At 40.2% G+C, this 22122-nt stretch overlaps 1 protein-coding gene across 1 annotated transcript in view; it reads left to right on the forward strand.

The window, feature by feature from the left end:
- lrba (LPS-responsive vesicle trafficking, beach and anchor containing) overlaps nucleotides 1–22122 on the forward strand; it is a gene marked incomplete at its 5' end in the record, with an annotated part of 187605 nt that overhangs the window by 21453 nt on the left and 144030 nt on the right. The window contains 18 exons of the mRNA XM_080521001.1: nucleotides 3586–3817; nucleotides 5268–5368; nucleotides 6633–6728; nucleotides 8879–9000; nucleotides 9617–9743; nucleotides 10427–10546; nucleotides 11143–11289; nucleotides 12110–12307; nucleotides 13914–14047; nucleotides 14796–14904; nucleotides 15262–15414; nucleotides 15752–15920; nucleotides 16978–17057; nucleotides 17568–17630; nucleotides 18124–18221; nucleotides 18399–18491; nucleotides 19869–19977; nucleotides 20313–20394. Coding sequence (XP_080377127.1) covers nucleotides 3586–3817; nucleotides 5268–5368; nucleotides 6633–6728; nucleotides 8879–9000; nucleotides 9617–9743; nucleotides 10427–10546; nucleotides 11143–11289; nucleotides 12110–12307; nucleotides 13914–14047; nucleotides 14796–14904; nucleotides 15262–15414; nucleotides 15752–15920; nucleotides 16978–17057; nucleotides 17568–17630; nucleotides 18124–18221; nucleotides 18399–18491; nucleotides 19869–19977; nucleotides 20313–20394 — 2233 coding nt within the window. The remainder of the gene's footprint in view (nucleotides 1–3585; nucleotides 3818–5267; nucleotides 5369–6632; nucleotides 6729–8878; nucleotides 9001–9616; nucleotides 9744–10426; nucleotides 10547–11142; nucleotides 11290–12109; nucleotides 12308–13913; nucleotides 14048–14795; nucleotides 14905–15261; nucleotides 15415–15751; nucleotides 15921–16977; nucleotides 17058–17567; nucleotides 17631–18123; nucleotides 18222–18398; nucleotides 18492–19868; nucleotides 19978–20312; nucleotides 20395–22122) is intronic.

Raw genomic sequence — 22122 nt, forward strand, 5'->3', positions numbered from 1 at the left:
CTAAATAGACGGATGTAAATGATTGTTGTGAATTTAGTTTAGTTAATAAAAAATAAAAAAAAACTGTTAAACCTCTTTGTTATGCAACACAGGACCTTCCACATGTTCTCACACACCTGTTTTTTTGAGCCACATCGATTTGTAAGCAAACCAATCCCAAAATAGTTGTCAAAACGTGTCTCTCATCTTGAAAATCTGCAGTGAACGAACGGCCACGGGTTTCGATATTTTTTGCCTGTTAACACATTTGTTTTTCCCCTTCATTTCAGCCTGAACTAAAATTAGAATAAACATCTGCGTGTGGCAGTGACGGTGTGTCAGGGGGTTACAAACAGAACCACGCATCTTGAGGCTTGTTAGCAGGGCAATTGTGCAAGCCGTCTGGAAGTCGACCACTTTTCTGACTGTTGGAAGTGCAGGAGGAGCTCTGTTATCGGTGGGTGTGTGCCCGGACTCGGTCACTGCGGTGTGGCACTGCGTCTCCAGCCACCTATTTCGCCGTGTGTCGTCCCTCAGTCAACTGACTCTGATGGATGGATTGCTGGTGCACTGTGTCGGGCTCGTAAATCAGATATTATTGCATTGGAATGGCACCGAGCATCCGTTCATTGTGGCCCCGGCTGCAAATGGAGGGAGCCACCGATAAGTTTCTCCAGTAGACGTGTGATTTATCAATGACTGAAGGGAAGCGGACAGAAGGCTGCTGAATTCCAACGGTTCCTACCAGCTGAGAGAATTTAGCCTCTTATAAGTTTATTACCTCCTGTTTCTTCCGTTTCCCCCCCACGACAAAGTTTGTTGCTTCTTTGACCATGTGCTGCAAGTGTACTTTGTAGCTTGGCTATATAACTCAAGGATTTTTTGTTTTTTGTGAAACACTTCATGATGATCTTAATAGATATTTAACCTTAATTTATATTTAGTTATATTAAAGACTATACAGATAGTTTGGCTCCTTGACTGGAGAGATTTCTCTTACTATATATTTGTTGTTGTTTTTTTGTGAACTGCAGTTTTTACAATTACATGACTTGTAAACATTATTTTCAGACTGATTAGTGGAGTGTCGAACAGTTTTGTGAGAATATCTTGTGTGTTAGTGTTAATGATGTGAAACAACACTTCATTATCACAGTTGTAAATGAGTTATTTTAAGGAAAGCACATATAGAGATTTATATTGTTTTTTGGAGGTGTTTTTCTTGATTGCATTTGCCTGTTTACATGCTTACTCAAATATCTGATTATACCTTTATAATGTTAATATAGTTCTGCATAATTATGTATTGTTTTTGGCTAGTCTTGAACATTTCCATACCAAAATAACAGGCCACCTTGTTATAACCTCTTTGTTACTCCATGGGCATGCTGGAGCTAAATGGAACCACTTAATCTAAAAGCAGGCGTGGACAATTAATTTTCCTGATGGGGCCACGTGACAAACTCCCACTATTCCCATTAGTCTTACTCCACTCTTTTTCACTTTTTTTTCCTCTTTTTCTTACTCACACTTTTTCTTTTTTTGCAGCGTAATTGTTCAATCCATCTTAAACTTGGACGCTTTTAAGGTTGTTTAATGTGGCAGATAAGCTCTTAAATAAATAATAGTATTTCTCAAAAAAACAAAACATGTTTCATTTGATGACAGTACTTACATTTGTCAGCTTTTAACAGTATAAATGACAAAATATATCCCCACAAGCCTGTTGGGAATACACTAAAAAGATAAAACAATTATGTTGTTTGCATCATGTTCACTAATTTTCGTTATTCTTGATTATTTGTCATTGACCCTTGTCAGATGGTTAGAGTCGATGTGCGTACGGATCTGATCTAAATGGTGGTGAAAAGTCCACTTATTCCATGCTTTGTTGGTCACAAAGCATCAAAATAGATTTTTTTTAGAAAATGTGTGGCTGTCCTCTCAATTATTTATTATCTCAACCTGCTGTATTTCCTTTATTGTGCAGATTTTGCCTCAAATAGTCCCACTATCTTCAGTTATACAAACCTTATCGCTTCTGTCGTAGCGATTCTGAGAAAAGCACAGTGATGACGAGTCACGTCTTATGTTTGCTTTTGCTCATTTTAAAAATATGCTTTGTGTGGAAGGCTACTCAACAGTTTGTGCATGTGGCTGCTGTGCATTTACATTGTTAAGCAGATTCATGCTTTTCTGAATACAGTTTCAAATAAATTTTAGTTGTTCTCTAACTAATACGCCCCTTTTGTTTGTCATCTTTAGTCCAATTAATAAATGCACACATAGAAATGCATCAGTTACAGATTCTTCAGAAGAATTTAGTTTGGTATTTAGAGGTAAATATGCACTATTTTTACATTACAGTGTCAGGTTGAAGCGCAAGGAAGGAAATTACCTTTTATTTAGTTCCACTCGAGAGAAAAACCCCCATTTGTTTCAATGAGGATATTTGACATAAAAGTTTGAATGAATAATCTTGGAGAAAAGGTTAAAAGAAGAGTAGGCCAGATGTGAGCCACTACACACACGCACACGTGTTCACAGTTAATCTTGCCTCGCTCCTTTTATTGGGACAGTTTTCATTCCTGATATGAAATCCTACTGTTTTCACGAGGAGCTGTCCTAATGGCCGAGAGCGACGATCATACGCTCATTTGTTCTGCTCAGTCACACCTACTTGATCTCAAGCATGACAGCCTTTCTCACAAAATTAATTTGGCACCCACATTGTTACTTTCTTTATCTTTTTTCTATTAGGCGGGGTTCAATAATAAAAATGTCATCACAACTATTAAGAGGTGATAGATTCTGACATTTATGGCTCATACATTTCTTTTCAGACACAAAGCGCATTACTTCTTTGTGATGAGACGAGCGAATTTCCTCACCGCTCCTTAAATAAGCTTCAACTGCAGATTTCTGCCGGGGCCGGAATCATATTTCACTTCACTATTGCTAGAATGAAATGTAATTTGAAGGTTAGGTTTTATTGCCTTCAAAAATATATTGTGTAAAAAAAAAAAAAAAAAAAAAAAAAGCAGCTTGGGTGTTTTCCTTAATATCCTAAGTGAGAGTTAATCTCAGCCCAGGTCGGTGTCTGCCAGGCGGTGTCAGATGCTGTTAGTATTTTAAGCCCTCCTATAGCAACAAAAGACCTCTAAATACACTTCACACGGTTCTAATCTGTCAGGATGTCTGGCTTTGTTTTACTGACATGGCTGCTTCTTTGATATCGTGGCAGCGGGTTTATCGCAGTGTCTACAGGCTGGCTGTAAAAGGCACAATCTACTGTCAGACAAGCAGGCATACAGATAGATTGACCTTTAATCTGCCTGCAGCATCTCTGATGCATGAGTAATCATCTGTTTCACAGTGTGTGCACACCGAGCCATGTGGCCATGTTTTGAAGCACTCTGCATTATTTCATGTTATAGTGTTGCATTCATGCTGGTTTATGTCAAGGATTTGGGCTTTTGTTGTCCGTCTATTGGATCAGCTATAAAGCATATATAGAAGATGCATTAGTGAAATGAGGAGAAAGTTGGGGTTTTTTTTTTCCTCCTCCAATCGCTCCCTCACCCTGTCTGCGCGTTTGTCTTCCAGTTGGTCGGTGGCCAGTTTGACCTGGAGATGAACTTCATCATCCAGGAGCCGGAGAGCATCGTGTGCATGGTGGAGCTGCTGGACAAGTGTGAGCCCACCTGTCAGGCGGAGATCTGGAGCATCTTCACCGCCATCCTCAAGAAGAGCGTCCGCAACCTGCAGGCCTGCACCGAGGTGGGGCTCATCCAGCTGGTGCTCGATCGTATATCAACCACCGACAGCATGATCGCAGGTACCTACAACAGTCCCTCATGCCCCCCCCCCCCCGCCCCCCTCCATTAGGTACAACTTACAATTCAAATGTGTCTGGAGTCATTTATTCTTTTTTTATTTTCAAAAGTTAAAGGCGGCTCTCGTGTGTGGCTGTAGTAAAAGGCCATCGAGCTTCAAGCCTCCGTTGCTGTTGAATTGCCTTTGACAAGGCGATAAATCTTTGCTTTCCTCCTGGAGTGATGGGGCTTTACTTTGACCTCACTGTGAAAAGTGAATTCCAGCTCTACGTGCCAGTGTAGCATTACAAGTAATACGACGAGCTCAACAATTTTCCCTTCCACAGAAAATCCACACACTTTCACCCTTCAGTGTTGCACACACAGTGATGTATTATCGTGAGTGTGAGGGCTCGGTTATCTGGCGCAGCGTCCACCCCCGAGTCTCAGTCTAGTGTTTTGCCCATCTGCAAATTAGTGTGAATTAATCCCGCAGTGTTCAGCTCAGTGAACTTTAGCCAGCAAGAACAACACTGGCCTGGGGGGTTTGTGCAGTCAAGCAAGGCTGGTATATCTCAGCAGCAACTAGGCAGCTAACAAGAAATGTTTTTAATAACAGTCACTGTGGTATAAATGTTATGCTAGTTTAAAGAGTAGTGAAAAACTTTTTCCTTTTTCTCCTGGCGTCCCACCATCTTGTACACAGTACTTTGCAAAAGTATGAGTGCGCTGTACTCTAATGCGACTCATCCATCATGTAATTTTAGCGGGAAGACTTCTGATCGATACACCCAGTGTTTATTAAGAGCCTCCTCCAGTGTAAATAACAAGGCGTTCTGGAAGTGATGGCGTGCCTGCCAAAGAGCCCAATCCTTACATAAGGGAGACTGTGTGGGACTACATGAAGAAATAGGAGGATCCACGCCAGATCTGTCATCAGTTCATAGTGTTTTAACACAACTTCTTTGCAGGTTTCTTCAAACATTGAAGTGTGGTCACACCAAATACAGATTTAGATCTCAAATTAGCATGTTGCTTACAGTGAAATAAGTTAATATGCAGTTTTTATTATGTGGAAAAGAACCATACTTGTATTTCTGTCCCTCATCCTCATAATTGAAGAATAAAATAGTTTATTAAAAGGCACGTGTCGTACTGTGACTCATCATTACTGATGAAAGACGCGGTGCAGTCGCTGGAACTCCCAGAGTGTCTTCTCTAACTTCACTCTACTGTTCACCCTGCTTTAAATAATTGTAGCTGCTTAGCCTCTCAGAGCTGTGGCATCACTGGATTACTTGGATTTCAAAATAAATTAGGATTATCAGAAATGTCAGCTTTGATTTTTTTAGAATCATAATAAACTCATGATCTCCCAGAATGAATATTATGCCTTGTCAGTCTGTATTTCATGTGCCATGTTTAACCATGTTTTTGTTTGTTTGTTTGTTTTTCTTCATGTGGGTCTTGCAGACTTGCTGGTAGACATGTTGGGTGTGCTTGCAAGCTACAGCATCACAGTGAAAGAGCTGAAGCTTTTCTTCAGCAAGCTGCAGGGGGAAAAAGGCCAGTGGGTGAGTCAGAGTCATGTCGCGGTGATGTGTTTTGGTCGTCTGGGTTCCGCGTCAGGAATGTGCTGCCGACACTTGAACTGCTGCCATCCCACATCACACAGACAAAATAAAGCACGTGACACCAAGTGACACAGTACCCATAAAGTACTTTACCACTTTGTCGATGTGTAAAATAATCAAAAGAATATAGCTTGTGATGGGAATTGAACTCTGCTTTGTCCAAAGAAAATTACTTTAAATTGCTCGACGTGGAGACAAGACATGCACGGCGGTCTCGGGGAAATCTGACTCCCATCACGGACGGGTGGACGCTAGAAATAAATTGTTGTCTTATTATAGAGAAGATTTTATAAATATTAACTGATAAGAAATAATGTACTTGGAAAACGGAATCCTTTATTTGCAATATATGAACACGAGTGGGATTTTTATAGCAGCAATTATACTTTTCTGCTTGTGGATTGTAAGACATTGTTCAGCTAAGTTTAATTGTCGTTATTCCATGTTTATTGATGTTAAGCACTGACATGGTGTACAAGAAATGAGAATATAACGAGAAACTATTGTCCCGCCATACACCATTATGTCATCACCTCCTGCAGAACAACTGTGTGGCGGGAAATTATTCAAGCAGTATTTGTATTTTGTAAGTTATCAAAATTAAAACTAAGATATTCTTTACACGGAGTACAACCTTGAGTTGTGTCTGCCTGAGCTGAATGCGTCTACTACATAAATGGTAATATCTGCAGTGAAGTTAAGATTTACAGTACACAAGCAGAGGATAAGTTACACTATCAGCGACACACGGGATGAAGGATGAAGTGAAGATGATGGCGGGGGCGTCTCTTTGATCACTGACACTAATAAAGTTCAGAAACTACGACAAGACTATTTCTTGCTTCTCACCTAATTCTGAATATATGAGAGAGACGGACCTGCCGCGGAGTCGATGCAGGAAGTAGTCCGTAGTACCAGAAAATGAAAGGTCATTTAAAGTTTACCCACAAAAGAGGAAACTGTTAGAAATGACAATGAAGGAGCAACATTTTTAAAGTTTTGTACTTTGAAGTGCAGTGTTGTATAATGTGATCATAGACACTATAAATAAAACTGACTCCTCAGAACATCAGTGTTGGTTAAATTTAGAGCAATCTGCTGAGTTTGATTTGGTTGTATCTGACTGAATGCATGAAGTGAGCGTGTGTGAGAATTGTATCCGGTACATTTCATGACCCCCCTGTGCATTTTTCTTTCTTCACAGCCTCGTCATGCAGTGAAGCTCTTGTCAGTGCTGAAGTACATGGCTCACAGGAACGGGCCCGACTCCTTTTTCAGTTTTCCAGGGAAAAATGCAGCTGTGAGTTTCTAACGCACACAAAACACAACTCCACTTCACTGACCCACACACACGACAGTCAAACTGACATGAAATTAAAAGCAGTCAAAGTATTTGTTTGAGGGGAGTTGATTAAAAAAAAAAAAAAAAAAAAGAAAGTACTTCCTCCACCAGCCGAGTCAAGGACCCGGCATGAACTGGTAAAACCGCTTGGATGAGTGTGACAACATTTTCTAAGCTGTATGACCAGTTGAGCTGATTTAATCTCATGTGGCTGGATAAATGACGCTATGACAACATACTGCTTACATTGAACTTAACAAATGGCACACAATGAAACAATAGGCTGAATACCATGTTTATTTAATTTCTTTTCTTGTACAGTCCAATTAGTATCACATTACCAAGAAAATCTCTACTAGAAATAATACTTATTGTACATAATAATCCTTAACACTCCAATAGGGAAGTGATTAGCTTTACTTCTCATTTTCTCCAACTATTAACTGTACAATGATGGCAGTTGGATAAAACACAAGTTGTTTTGGTAAACATTACAATCAGTGTTGCTGCCATTTATTTTTCATCCATTGTTCTCGTAAAGCATCTTTTCTTTTTAGTCAGTTTATCTGAGTGATGATTTCAGACTGAAAACAAATTGCAACATGGCGGTGTTTGTGTCGGGTTTGCATATTTCGGGATAAAAACACATTTGTAACAATACAAACTGAAAAACCCAACTTATGCCCAATGATGCCCCATAATTGGGGTGTTTTAGTGATACTTATTGTGTTGCCAGATTTTTACAGACATCCAGTAAGTAATATATCTCTGACGTGGAGATCTTTTGAAGCTTGAAATGTTTGTTTCAGTGCCAAAAGAAAACCCATTCTTGCAAAGGAAGAATATGCAAACTTGGCACACACACCATCATATTGTAATTTGGAAATCATACCCCAATTTTGTGCAGGGTCCAATTTCTGCCTCGTTCGCACAATATTTGACCCAAAAGATTAGCGAGTGAAGAGGAATTAAGATTTTGAATCTCTTTGTACAAAGTAGCTTAAAACGCCACTTTATCACCCAGCATCGTCTTATAATCTTTCTCTAAAAGACGAGGAGCAGAGCTTGACCCTTGTCAAGACTCAAGAGCAACTGTAGTCATGGCTTATGTTAGTATCTAAAAAAACTGTCCAGTGGAGCAGCTCCACAAGTGTTTCTGCTGCATTTAATACTTGGTGTGACAACGTTTTGTTGTGGTTTCCTACCTGCAAATGTATTTACTGAAAAGGTTTAGGTTTTGAATATGCCACATGATGACACAACTTTGGTGCGCTAATTAGACAAAACACACAAGATAAATGTTCAATAATCTGATAATATGAAGATAATTGCGCATGTATGATGTGCCTCCAGGGAAATAAAATGTGATTAATTTTCATCTGCTGCATCATTAAACCGTTTGGCCGCCTCCGTGGCTGATATTTCTTCTGTGTTAATTTTTGTTGCACTGAAACTTAACAATGTTTTGCTCCCGCGTGTACTGTTACATGTAGTGTGAGCGTTTGTTTTTTTTTTGCTGTCACATAGTGATACGAGCTCTCAGATGTTCAAATGTCACACCTATTCTTTGATTAGTAATTGATTTGAAACAGTGAGCATTAAATCCTGGGGGAAGAAACGTGTGAATCTCTGCTGCACCGGTGCATTATTCTAATCAGTTCTCTCACACTGTGTGTGGGTGTGGGGTGGTAACCCACTTTTATGTGTAACCCTCCGCTGACGAGGTGCATTTGTGAATTTTTCTGCCCCGTGGGCTTGGCGCTGATTTAGTTGATCTGACGTCTTTTTGTGTGTGCGTGTCAGCGGTGCGTTTGAAATGTGAACGTGTGTCGTCTGCTTTCCGTTTGGCTCTGCTAAAATAAGATGCACATACATATACACCCCCAAAAAAACAAAAATCCAAGTACTCCAACTTCTCTTTAGTGTCCATGTTTTCCATTATAATTACAATTTTTCATTGAAATTAGGAACGTGATTTTGTAGAACATCACAGTCATTCGGTGTTTGGGGTGTTCCAATAAGCAAAGTGCAATAAAATTGTATTGAGCTCTTTGCTGGGACTTTTATTATGCGTCATGTTGTTTTCCTCTGATATTTTCTCTCGACAGGCTATAGCTCTGCCTCCCATAGCAAGATGGCCGTACCAGAACGGCTTCACTTTCCACACGTGGCTCCGCATGGATCCTCTCAACAACATTAATGTAGACAAAGACAAGCCTTACCTCTACTGGTAGGTACCACACCAACACAAGAATACTCTTCCTTTACCATTTAAACTGTGGTTTTTGTCAAATTACGTAGAACGTTAAACTGTGTGTGTGTGAATATCACAAACAAAGAGGATGTGTACGCTTTAATAGGTTCAGGATGGAGGTAAGCGTGATCACGTCCTGTGCAACCCTACTGTGGAGAAAGTGACGCCTCCAGGCCGACACATAAAAGATGTTTGATTCCCTGTCCATTTGTGATCATCATATTTTCAACCCAATATTAATTTCTGCCTGAATCTATTTTATACACCAGGGGCTCTGTTTGTGAAAACGATAACCAGCCGAGAAGCTGCTTGAGAGGACCTGCAATAAAGCTTCTTCCTCAGCCCGGTGCCCTTTTTAAAAGCAGATTAATTCACTAAATCACATGAAGGGGCCCCGTGTTGCATGGGGACGCTGAGAATGATGGGAAGAGTCCGTGAAGTTGAGGAATGAATGTTTACTGTCCCGGTCTTTCTCAGAGTGTTTGTATGATTAATCGGGCAACGTGTGGGCCCTACGCAATGTCAGTGTGAAACATGTGCAGCCTCAGTGAGCGAGTATTTCCCCCCCCCCCCCCTCTTTGTTTCTTTCCAGTTTCCGCACCAGTAAAGGCTTGGGTTACTCTGCACACTTTGTGGGAGGCTGTTTGATAGTGACCTCATTAAAATCGAAGGGGAAAGGATTCCAGCACTGCGTGAAGTACGACTTCAAACCACAGAAGGTACGAAAAGGAATGGAGCCAGACACGAGTTTGTGTAACACACACAAACCAAACCGTCATGCACATAAAAGGACAAATCATTGTAAACAGAATACAGGCAACGTATGTCGGTTCGCTGCACGCGTGCAGCCATACGGACACACGCGTACAAGATATAGCCAGAATTTTCTGTTCCGGACGAACCCTCACATCTTACCTGAGTCTGAGGAGAATGACTTCATTAGGAGAGACGGATTATCCAATCCTCTCAGTTTCTCCCAGACCAAGTGTGCCATGACAACTGTTTCTGTGCGAGAGACTGCCACTGCCCGTCGACATCACACACACCGCTGTGTCCCAACCAACCTGACGAGGACTCAGGAGATTCATCTTGGTTGATTTTTACACTATTTTTAGCACAAGCTCCTTTATGTCTGGAGGTGCACAACAACCCTGATTATTTCACTCTCTTGTGAAGCGGAGGGGGAAAAAAAAAACCGGTAACATAAGTAGGTGGGATCCTCGCCGGAGGGGAGAAAGTTCTGAAATGTGAAGGAATTGGGCTAATTGAGGAGGCACACTATTGTCATAAAATGCTGATTCACTGATAATCTTGTCATGCAATTGATTTGGTCCCAGCACTGTGTCATGTTGGCTGCAGATGTGTAGAGTGAAGGCGTTGTTGTCTGCTGTTGTCGTTGCAGTGGTACATGGTGAGCCTCGTTCACGTCTACAACCGCTGGAAAAACAGTGAGATTAGCTGCTTTGTGAACGGAGAACTGGCTTCCTTCGGAGACATCGCCTGGTTTGTCAACACCAGCGACGTGAGTAGTTACAGCTCACTCTTTCTTGTGATTTCCTATTGCTTTGTAGCTTACAAAACCTTGCATTCAGAAATGGGCTTCCTTGTGTTACCACTGAAGGTTTACCACTAGAAATATACACAAGTGTTTTAATTTACTTTTGGTGGCGTTAAGGAAATGTTCTACTAGTAGTCTGACAATAGCTAACTTTTACTAGATAGGGATATTACTTTTAAAAGTTGAACCAGGTTAGACCAGCTTGTCTAACTTTAAAATGATTTAATTGAGATTACCCTGAAGCAGCTGTGTGTTGGCAGGTGGATTTCCAATCTAGGGTGTTTTTTCTTATGTTTACAATGGATGGTGATGAAACTTAGTAATGTAGCTACAGTATGCTCGTACTTGAAGCTGTTATAACTTGTGTTAACATTTGATGACTCCCCTCTGTTTTCTTTCCTCTATTTATGTGCTTGTTTACCTGTTCTTCCTGTCTTTATCCTTTCCTTTCCTTTATTTCCTCCTTTTTTTTTTTTTTTTTAAATATCTGCCTATTCCTGCAACGTTTTTCTTTACTTCTTCCTCACTCCCTCCATCGTTCCATCTGTCCATTACTGCAGACATTTGACAAGTGTTTCCTGGGATCGTCTGAGACGGCAGACGCCAACCGTGTGTTCTGTGGACAGATGGGAGCCGTTTATTTGTTTGGAGAAGCTCTGAGCGCAGCTCAAATCCTGGCCATCTATCAGCTGGGCCCGGGCTACCAGGTCTGAAATTATAACTCGGTGCATCTGATATATGATAATCTGATCCAGAGTGCACGTAGGCTTATGACCCCATCATGTCCATAATGTCCGAAAATATTCTTTTTTTTCAGTTATGGAAGGAAGTTTCAAATTAAAAAAAACCACGAAGACAACATTAACTTTTTGTTTACTCACTGTTGTTTTAATAGCGGGGGGCAACACAACAGCGATCAGAGGTGCAGCAGTGGTAGCTGACCGAAACTGTCACTGCTTTTATGTGAAAACATGCATGTTGAAAGGCCAAGCCGATTAATGTCCCATATCAAATCACTTCCTTCAGTTTCAGATGGACTAAAACTCTTGACAAAGTGGGAACTTCAAATGGAAAACTTGGTTTTTGGACTTTCTTCTGTATTTTGCACCAAGAAGCATCATTAGAAATGGCATGATGGTTAAATAGCAAAATGATAAGTTGTTCTGGTTTTTTGAAGAGAATTTTGACTTTATTGTTTCACTGTCCACCATAATCAAGATCAGATTTGGTTGTGACATGCCTTCCCTATGGGATTATGAAGTACAAAGCAGAAACGTCCTGATTATGGAGTTTTTGCAATTTATTTCAAGAAATTGAGAATTATTTCAGGTAAAGACACTACAACTGTCAGATCAATTTCCCTCAGTCAGTCAGCCTCACAAAACATTTTACACTGATAAATCATAACCTGAATGTATATTCTTTGATTTCAAGTATTTCTTGTGATTTCTGGTTTCCCAACCCTTATTAATTTTGCTCACGTTAATTGACAAAATCTTTGTTTTTGTTTTGTATCTTTTATCCTAGGGTACATTCAAGTACAAGGCTGAGAGTGACTTGTTGTTTGCGGAGCATCATAAAACCTTACTATACGACGGCAAGCTGTCCTCCAGCATCGCCTTCACCTACAACCCTCGTGCCACAGACGCACAGCTCTGCCTCGAGTCCTCCCCCAAGGACAACGCCTCCATTTTCGTCCATTCACCTCATGCTCTCATGCTGCAGGTAATTATACCCTCAGAGTAACGTTTAGCTCCTCCATCACATGGGAAACATCCCCACTGGACCTGGAGTAGGTATCGCAAGGATTGCAATTACAGTACTTCACATCAAATCTCGGTGGTTTTTCGTTGATGTTTATTTACCTGTTTATTTTCTTGCTGGTTGCTTTTTTTCTTCTTCTTTGTTTGTAGTTATTTAAGTTATTGAAAGTTTCTAAGTATGTGTGTAAAAAAAAAAAACAACCACAGTATGCAAACACTGTCTGGAGAAAGTCGTATGTTTGAGTATGTTCAAGTGTCCATTTTCATTGGAATGATTTTGTTGTTTTTGTTTATTATGTTGTAAGAAAATAAAATGAACAAACAGACAAAACCTGAAGTCGACGTGCAACATATCTGCAAAGTCATTCACCAGCTGCACACCTACTTCCCGCCCACTGTTCCATGTGTGCAACACTTTCTTCCTGTATGATAATGGAAGTGGCCCTGTTGGCATATTTTAATTTTAATAGCCTCATTAGGGCAGAGTTGCAAATTTGTTCAGTTAGCCAGACTGTTACAGCTGCTGAAAAGTGCTGTCCTGGTGGTCCAATTATAAAATTGGCATTCTCCGGGAGATTTACTTTAAATCTACATTGAAGTAGGTGTGTATTTTTCTTTTTTAGAAGTGCTGGAATCTTTGGGATACTTGACACACATTACATATATGTGCACACACAGAAACATGCACACACCAGTTTCTTTGCTCGTGCAGATTTCCCTTTTCTCAGACACTAATTGAGTTTTCTCTCATGCCCTCTCGCCAAAGCAGAAGCTTTGTTTCTTTTGTGGGGGAGGATTTTGCCGCCACACAAACATTTGTTCCCTTTATCGCACAAACACACCGACTGTGAAATATGAATGAATGTGTGACCTATATTGGCATCTCTGCTATACTATGCTCAGAATTTCCAATCCTAGAGAGATGGAAAAGTTTTTCCCGAGTCAGTTTTTGTGTTGGGATGCATAAAAACACAGACAACTTCTTCATTTGAATACCAAACATTATGACCATTTTCACCCAATCAGCTGGTATTCAGCGTCTTTACAATTTAGATAAATAAATCAATTTATGGATAAAAGCTTTGACCAGGTGAGATTCATTAAAAAGAATTATGATCAAAGATTTAGAGCTCTGTTATCAACGTTCCTCAAGAGCAACTTCCACCCCAAGCAGCCATTTTAATTTCTTAAACAATAATCCACTGTATTCAACTTGACTCTGCTCTACTGTGTTTTATTCCCCTGTTATGTTGTTTGGTTCCATTTCTTTTGTTGTTATTTTCCATTGTTGTGTTTTGTTGTTCTCTAGTAATCAGTATGTACTTATTCCTTTCTGTTGTATTCCGTTTTATTGTAGTCTGTTCTTGTCTTCTGTTAATTACATTACATTTTATTCTCTTATTTTTTATTATTGGTTTCTGTTGCATTCCATTCACTCCAACACTGTCGTGGCGTTTTGTAATCCACATGATTGATTGTGTGCAGACATAAAGCTGTGTGAGCAAACGGCAAACCAAACAAGGGTTATGGCACGTTGAATGTGGCTTTATGTGTTTGTGTTTGTGCAGGACGTGAAGGCCGTGGTGACTCATTCAGTCCAGAGTGGAATCCACTCTATTGGCGGCGTGCAGGTCCTCTTCCCTCTGTTTGCACAGCTGGATTATTGCCAGCCCTCCAGCCAGGAGCTGGACACCTCCGTCTGGTAACTCCACTCGCACATGAAATAATCCTGCAGTGATCAAATGAGCAGTTTCTTTGTGTGATTTGGAGTTTGTGCGTACAAGGCAGGTTCCCTGTTTCACAACGTGAAACTGCCTTGTTAACCTGGAGAAAAGATGGCTACTTACTTGCGGAGTTTCATGGATTGAATGCGACCTATAAACAGTGTAATGTTGAGGCTTCTAGTTTAATGGCAGCCGAGCTGCACCTCAAGTTGTTTTGCCGAGAGGTAATGAATGTCTTGTCTCCAGGTAGGTTTGGATAATTGTTTATCTTCAACAGATAAATGACTTGTGATAAGTGGTTTTCAAAGTGTCATTGTTCCTCCACACTTAGAAAGCCTCTATAGAGCATTTATATATGTGTATAAATATATCTATATATTTTAAGCACAAATAATTATATTCTCATCCAGTGCTCTCTTGCCGTATGCCTCAGTAAATATATTTGTGAATTCAATAGCAAGCTGATGCAAAGCTTCTGCTAAAATAAACACAACATCAATGTTTGTTTTTGTGAAAGCATCTTCTTTATTTGCTGCCCTGAGGGTGACGCTCCCTAGAATCTGTTCTCCCTGCACGATGAGGACACAACACCCTCATTCAATCACATTTCATGTAGGATGCGTCCTTGACAGTCGCGGCTTTGTCAGCAGCTTGCATAGATTATTGTCACTGTCTAACTTGTGGTCTCTCTCTGTCTTTGTCACTGTTTGTCCGTGTGGGTCTCAGCTGCACTTTGCTGTCCTTTGTGATGGAGCTCTTGAAGAACTCGGTGGCTATGCAAGAGCAGGTCTTGGCCTGCAAAGGCTTCCTCGTCATTGGCTACACATTGGAGAAGGTGAGACCGACACAAATGGGCTCAGCTGGCGAAGAAGTAAACAAAGGTGTCATCACAGCGTCCTGTTAGCTGGAGCTCAGTGCAGTAATAAGCCTAATCCCAATTCCCTTCTGCAGCAAATATACTAGCATAAGCACACATCAACACTTAATATGAGGCATACTCTGTTCCCCCTGGCTGTGTTTGGAGGTCACAGCTGGCTCGTGTGCTTGTTAGGCAGAAGAGGAGCTGCTCCTCATCCCTCTCTGTGTGCCCTTTCTTTTCCCTTCTCATGTTGCAACTTCTTTACCTTTGTTTTTTTTATTGATTTTTTTTCCACCTCACCTCACCACAATTTGTGGCCTTTCTGTCCTCTAGTCTTCCAAGGTGCACGTGACACGGCCCATCCTGGACATTGTGCTGGCCTTCTCTAGATACCTGAGCAACCTGCAGAACGGCATCTTGCTGCTCAAGCAGCTGTGTGACCACATCCTGTTCAACCCTGCCATCTGGATCCATGCCCCTGCCAAGGTAATCGCAAAACACACTTTGTCAGATTCGCAGTATTTTGCATGCTGTTACATTTATGACAAATTAATTTGCACTTTGTGATTAATTGGATGCATAAACCATCTAGATGGGCACTGCTCTGGGTTCGTCTACTCTTGTCATAGGTTTTATTTTCATCTTTCCAGAGTTCATCTTGAAGTTCAAGGTTATCCTTCTATTTGTGACTGTGATTACTGTTTAAATGAGAATTGCACGCCTCAGTCCTAAAAAACTGGGACATCCTACAATGGAAGATTTTCCCCCTCCATTCTCCAAAGAGGCATCTCATATGTGTGCCTGTTTACTTTATTCTGTGCAGGTGCAGTTGACGCTTTACACCTACCTGGCCACAGAGTTCATCAGCACAGTGACCATCTACAACGCCATCCGCAGGGTGGGAACTGTGCTCCAGGTCATGCATACACTAAAGTACTACTACTGGGTTATCAACCCTCAGGACCGCAGTGGAGTTGTGCCCAAGGGCCTCGGTAAGGCTCCATACACACAAGTCCCTATTCCCATTATTGATGTGCATATATGCAGATTTGCATGCAGAATGTACTATTACATGTCCATATATGTGTCATACCAGTATAAGAGTTTCTGCCAGCATGTTTACACATTAATTTCTTAAAGATATGAATTAGAAATAAAAAAATAAATTGAGTTAGGAAGTTTGCTTATTCAGGGGGGGAAAAAGTAGATTATTTTCTGGATCAGTGGTTTTCACAGTGTAGGAATATACACCCTGCTCCCCACAAAACTCAGCAACTGAACTACTTGTACAGGCTACTAATAATGGTAAGCATGTATTCTACTAATGTTTGGTTGATCAAATTTTATTTTTCAAAACATATTATTCAAGCTTTTTATTTGGATTCGAATGATATAAAAACCAGAATTCTTCTAATGCTACTTATTTTTAATTAAGAATATTCTGTAAAGTTCTACTTGGAGGTTGAACAATGGGTGTCAAACCTAAGGCCTGTGGGACAAAACAGGCCTGCAATTGTCTCCAATCTGGCCAAACCACCAAGCAAATTTTGAAAAGGAAAACATTTTTAATTTTTTGTTAATCAAATGTCTTGAGAGGCCTGGACACAACACTGCACTGAGCTATAAGTGATGCTGCCGTGTAAGTTAGCTGCTGCTAGCTAATGGCTTGATACTCGTGTTACCAGAGTGAGTTTGTAAAAACATTCATAATGCAACAGCTGTCTGAGTTTGTTTTTCTTTTTGTTCAAGACATTTCACTGTATTTCGCACCAGAAGGCATCATTAAAATTAAAGTTTCTGTCAGCAGTTGTTTGTTTTTTGTTTTTTTTTTGAAAATACTGTGCCACAACAAAGAAATACCTTAAATTTAAAGGTTATTACGGCACTATTTTACCAGTCTGCTAGATGAGATGGGACTGTATGTGGCCCCTGAACGAAAATGTTTGACACCCCCTGTTTGAACATTTTATGGTTTTAATTCCTGCCTGCATTCTTGTTCGTGGTTATTGGCCACATTTAATAACCACCCTGTGTGGTTTGGGTTTTCAGATGGTCCAAGGCCAAACCAGAAGGAGATGCTCTCTCTGCGAGCCTTTCTGCTGCTGTTTGTGAAGCAGCTCATCATGAAGGTGAGAACACCCTGAAGGAGCCACCGTGATAACAGCTGGGTTATTAAGGCCTTCAGCCACCATTACACATCTGTCTCTTGGTAAATAATATGTCGGGCAGCTAATGACGCATGTGGAAACTGAAATTCCTCAAATCAGCAGCAGATACAATGATGAACAGATCTCATGTGCATATGTCATGGATTGTTTGGGTATTGAAATATGTACACAGATGTTTTATCCTTCAGCATTTCGTTTGTTTTTGAAACATTTTATTTATAAAGCATTTTTTCCCAAAGAAACAAACAAAACGATGAACAATGTTTAATGTATTCTCCCGAAAAAGGAAATTAAATTGAAAAAGGGTGATGAAGGGCAGTCTCAAAATTAATTACAAGTCTGTACAGCTAAATAGCACTTAGTTGTAGTTAAATTCCATCCGTTTCTGAATGTATCTGAAATAGCAAAAAATGTTGGTTTGATTTTCTTAATTTAACTGGTGATGTAACGATCCATGTAAATCTACTTTAGGATCACGGAGTGAAGGAAGATGAACTGCAGAGTATCCTCAACTACCTCCTGACCATGCACGAGGTAGGCCTATTATTCCCAGCTGCCGTTCATTCACACACAACCAGCAAGGAAGGGTCTCGCCACCAGATGGCAACGTAATACTACTGATCACCCCCTCGCCATCTGATCTGCACCGCCAGATCGTTCTCTTGGCCATAAAGACAGCGTTACTGTTTCTTGTTATTTTTTCCCCCAAAGTCTGCCACTTTGAGGTCCTGACAGCAGTGGGTTTGTTTACAGTGGAGTGATGCATAGCAAATGAATCATTCGGATCAGTCAGTAACACAGTGATCCTAAAGTGTGATTGCAGCACTGCCTGAGGAAGCCAACATGGTGTAGCAGCCCGTCATCCTCTGATGTCTGTGATGTGTTTTGTGTAATTCTGCTGCTACTGCCCCCTCCAATTATATACTCCAGTTTAGATTTTGAGCTTTAGATTGACAGCTCATGGCAAATTTAAGAGAGAACTTGGAATGAGTCACTTGCCTCGGCTCCTTTTCTTTAATTCCCACAGGATGACAATCTCATGGATGTGCTCCAGTTGTTGGTCGCTCTGATGTCGGAGCATCCTGGATCCATGGTCCAGGCCTTCGACCAGCGCAACGGGATCCGGTAATAGTCAACCATATATATGCTTAACTGCTTTTGATCTTCATTACTGGGATTTAATTAAATGTACTATTGTTCTTAATATTTTTTTATACGCTATTAAAATATTTTCTTTAGAATTTAAAAATTGTTGCTCAGTTTGATCTTAAAATGTCAATTAATCTCCTTTGACGTCCACAGTGTGATTTACAAGCTTTTGGCCTCTAAAAGTGAAGGAATAAGAGTCCAGACGCTCAAAGTTCTGGGCTACTTTCTGAAACACTTATCACCAAAGTAAGTGCATACAACCTTCCTCAGACAATCCACCATGCTGTTGTTCGATTTCCATTTTTTTTCTGTCCATCTTGGATAAATCAGCTTCGACGGCCAACATTTTTCTCACACATTGAGCTGAAATAACTGAGAATGAGATGACCTTTTATCTCGCTTCTAAAGTTTTAACAGGTCTTTTCACTGATTTATGTGAACTCTTGGTTAAAGGTTTCTGCTCTGTACCACATGGGCTTCATTGCTCCTCGCTGGCCCAATTTAATTCCTGGCCCCGCTCCTTCACTCCAGATTATTTGCCTCTGCTCACGTTTCTTGCAAGTGTCTTTATTTTGAGCTGCATAATATTGTAGAAATGTCGAGGCAAAAAGTTGAATCTTCAGTTCACGTCCTTTCAAGATGTAGCTTCTGAGGCCAATTCTAGTTAATGTAGGTGTAGTCTTTTAAAATGTTTGGTTCTCTTATCATCCCAAGAGTGATCATATTTGGCATGTAACAAATTTAATTAATTACTTAATACAGAAAAGTGTAGTTATTATTCTAGATTTCAGTGCAATAAAAATTTTAAAATGTGTTATATTAACATCGTGTCTGCATTTGAGCATCAGTATGAAAGTAGGGTGGATTTTTTATTTTTATAGGGACAATTGTTAAGATCAAAGAATTTAAATTTTGTTTATTGGAAAGGGGTGAGAGCTGTTAAGCTGCACTTGCACTCCTTTTTGTTGTCGTGCATTTTCTTCTGTATTCTTATCAATATTTATATTACTATTGCTGTTCTATTATTTTTAATGTATTCCAAACATATTTGTTTAATCTCTTATATGTTCAAAATACAAAACAACAAAAAAAAAAAGTGAGAATAAACCCAAACAGTGTGTGTTGTTTTGTGTGACAGTGTGTAATGAGACTCTGGTTATAATATGAGTTATTTCCCTTTTGAAGTGTTCCTCACTGTTTATATTCTACAATCACTGCACGTCATAAGACAGAAACAACACTAATACTATTTTGGCCACAGATTAAACATTGTAAACTAGAAGACAACCACGTGCAAACAGTTTTTGTTTTTCTTGCTAAAGCAAGTAGAAGTAGAAGCTACTGAGAGAGATAAATGGTAGAAATGGGGAAATTTCAGCAGAGATTTGGTTTACATTTTTTTTCCATGTCGGATTCCACTGTTGATGGTATCAGTCACTGGGATTTTTTTTGAGTAATCCAAAACTCCAAATAAAATACTTCCTTTTTCTTCTTGTTTTCGTCCGTCCAACAATGATTCACGGTTTGAAGCCGGTTTCTTTTTCAAGGTGTTTCTGTTTGGTCTTGAATATCGTGTTACACTCTAACCGCTGATGGGCTTTGACCTTTTCCCGTCCCGATCAGGAGAAAAGCTGAGGTCATGATGAGTCACGGCCTCTTCTCCCTCCTCACCGAACGCCTGATGCTGCACTCCAGCCATTTCACCATGACGACCTACAACGCTCTCTATGAGGTCTGTGCAGGCTTCTGCTCACATGACTGCAATTAATTAAAAAGTCTGCAATCATCAAACGCAGTAACCCCTGTGCATAGCTTCATGTCGTGTTAATGTCTCGTGATTGGAATAAATGGAGGTGAATGGAAAAAAGAAAAAAGAAAATCGTTGACTTACCTGATATGAATTTGACTGACCACCTACTGAAGCTCAATTCGACAATTATTCAGAAATGTGATCGTCAAATGTATACAGAGCCCTGTGTTTTGTTTCTCTGTTATTGTAAAGGCTTATATAGATATTTATGACTTGAAAACCCCCCTTTCTGCTCCCCCCCCCCCCCCCCTCGGTAGATTCTCACAGAGCAGATCTGCACTCAAGTGATCCATAAACAGCATCCGGACCCCGACTCCACTGTGAAGATTCTCAACCCACGTAAGTGCCTCCTCTGCGCCACACCGCTCCCCTAAATCATCCCGCCGCAGCGCACCCCTCTACATACCTACAGCTCCATACTGCCGGAGCATATTCCCCCGAGGAGCCGCGCGATCGCTATATACCGTCAAACAAATGAACGACATAAATTTTGCAGCCAGAGCGTATTTTCATACGAGTGAGGCGCAGATGTAAACCTAACACGAGGATGGTACAAACACTTTGTGTGACGAATAGACGGACATCACCTCGTTTTATTGGGCCTCAGTATTATTTTTCACCACAATTATTTCACTTATAAAAGGAATGATAAATGGGCTTAATTTATATCACGTTTTAATTGGTAAATAAAAAGTTCTTTGTGTGCATTGTGCGATTGTTTAATCAGATCTGTACGTTTTCAAAAGTGCATCGTTTGATATTATAAATATCACTAAATTTAATCAAGTTGATTTTTAAACTTTATTTAAATTTGCATTACATTTTGTGATTTATTTTTTTTATAGACAACAGATAATAAACATTTACCATTTTGACAGGGATATAGGAGTGTTTGAGAGGTAGGAGTAAATACGTTTTTTTTTTTTTACTTCTTCCTACTCTTTTTCGATCATGCAAATGGAGATCAAGTGGATTGTATTATTTCTTTGCTTTTGTTTTATTCATCTCAATGTTTTTTTCAGAATTTTTTTCCTATTTGTATGTTTGAAATAAATATTCATATCATATTTATGACCTTCCATAAAAAGTGTTTTAAAATATACTCTTACATGTGGATGTGTTACTTCTACTTTATCGTTCTACAGCAGTCACTCTTACAGTCGATGTATTTTCATGCATTGAAGAAAAAAAAACCCCCAATGGATGCTCTTTTTTTTATTAGCAACAGAACAACCTGAAACGATGGCTTTGATCACTGTTCCCATCTTACATTTTCAGATGGTTACTTACCTCCAATTTCATGTCGGCTCACAAAGTCTTTTCATATGCTGAAATCTGAAGTATTCATTTCAACTAAGAAAACATCCCACCCTCTTTTTTTTTTTTTTTTTAACTGCTGCTCCCATACATACACATGCACTTGTGTGTGTGCAACAGAGCTTTAATCAGTTTGAAATCCAAGCAGTTGGTATAATCACAACCAAGGTTTACTTCCAACCAGCCTTAATCTGACAAGGTCTCGCTGTAGTCACACATTGATTATCTTAGGCCTTTATTGTGTTAAAAACTCCCCTTCCCAACCATCCCAGACAGGCGGTATATATCATAGAAACCCTGTATGGGTTTCTGCGTGTGAGCGCATTCTATGGAACGCAGAGCGGTGGTCTGTTTCTCCTTTGCCGTGTATTCTCTTGATTTAATCTGCGACAAACTCCTAAAAATGGCCCCCTGATTGCAGTCTTTAGTAACGTCAGAGCCAATCAAACAAACCGAGGAAGTACCGTTTCCCTCAAATTAACTCGAGGGAAAAGAACCAAGAGCAAATGGAAAAAAAAAGAAAGAATGGAACACGCCATCCCTCCATCCTCATTCCCGGTACATGCTGGGGTAATTTTCTGGCGGTAAAGGTTCAGCGACTCATAATTTGAGTGACTAAGGCGTAGAAACAACACAACTGTCTGCCGGGGCAAGGGGGCATCGGTTAGCGCCAAGGTCTGAAGAGACGAGTGAAATCTAAGCCCTACCGTCTCTGTACTCAGAGCAAATGGACACTGACATTGTCTAGAT

This window comes from Blennius ocellaris (genome assembly GCF_963422515.1).
Source record: "Blennius ocellaris genome assembly, chromosome: 3".
Taxonomy (NCBI): Eukaryota; Metazoa; Chordata; class Actinopteri; order Blenniiformes; family Blenniidae; genus Blennius; species Blennius ocellaris.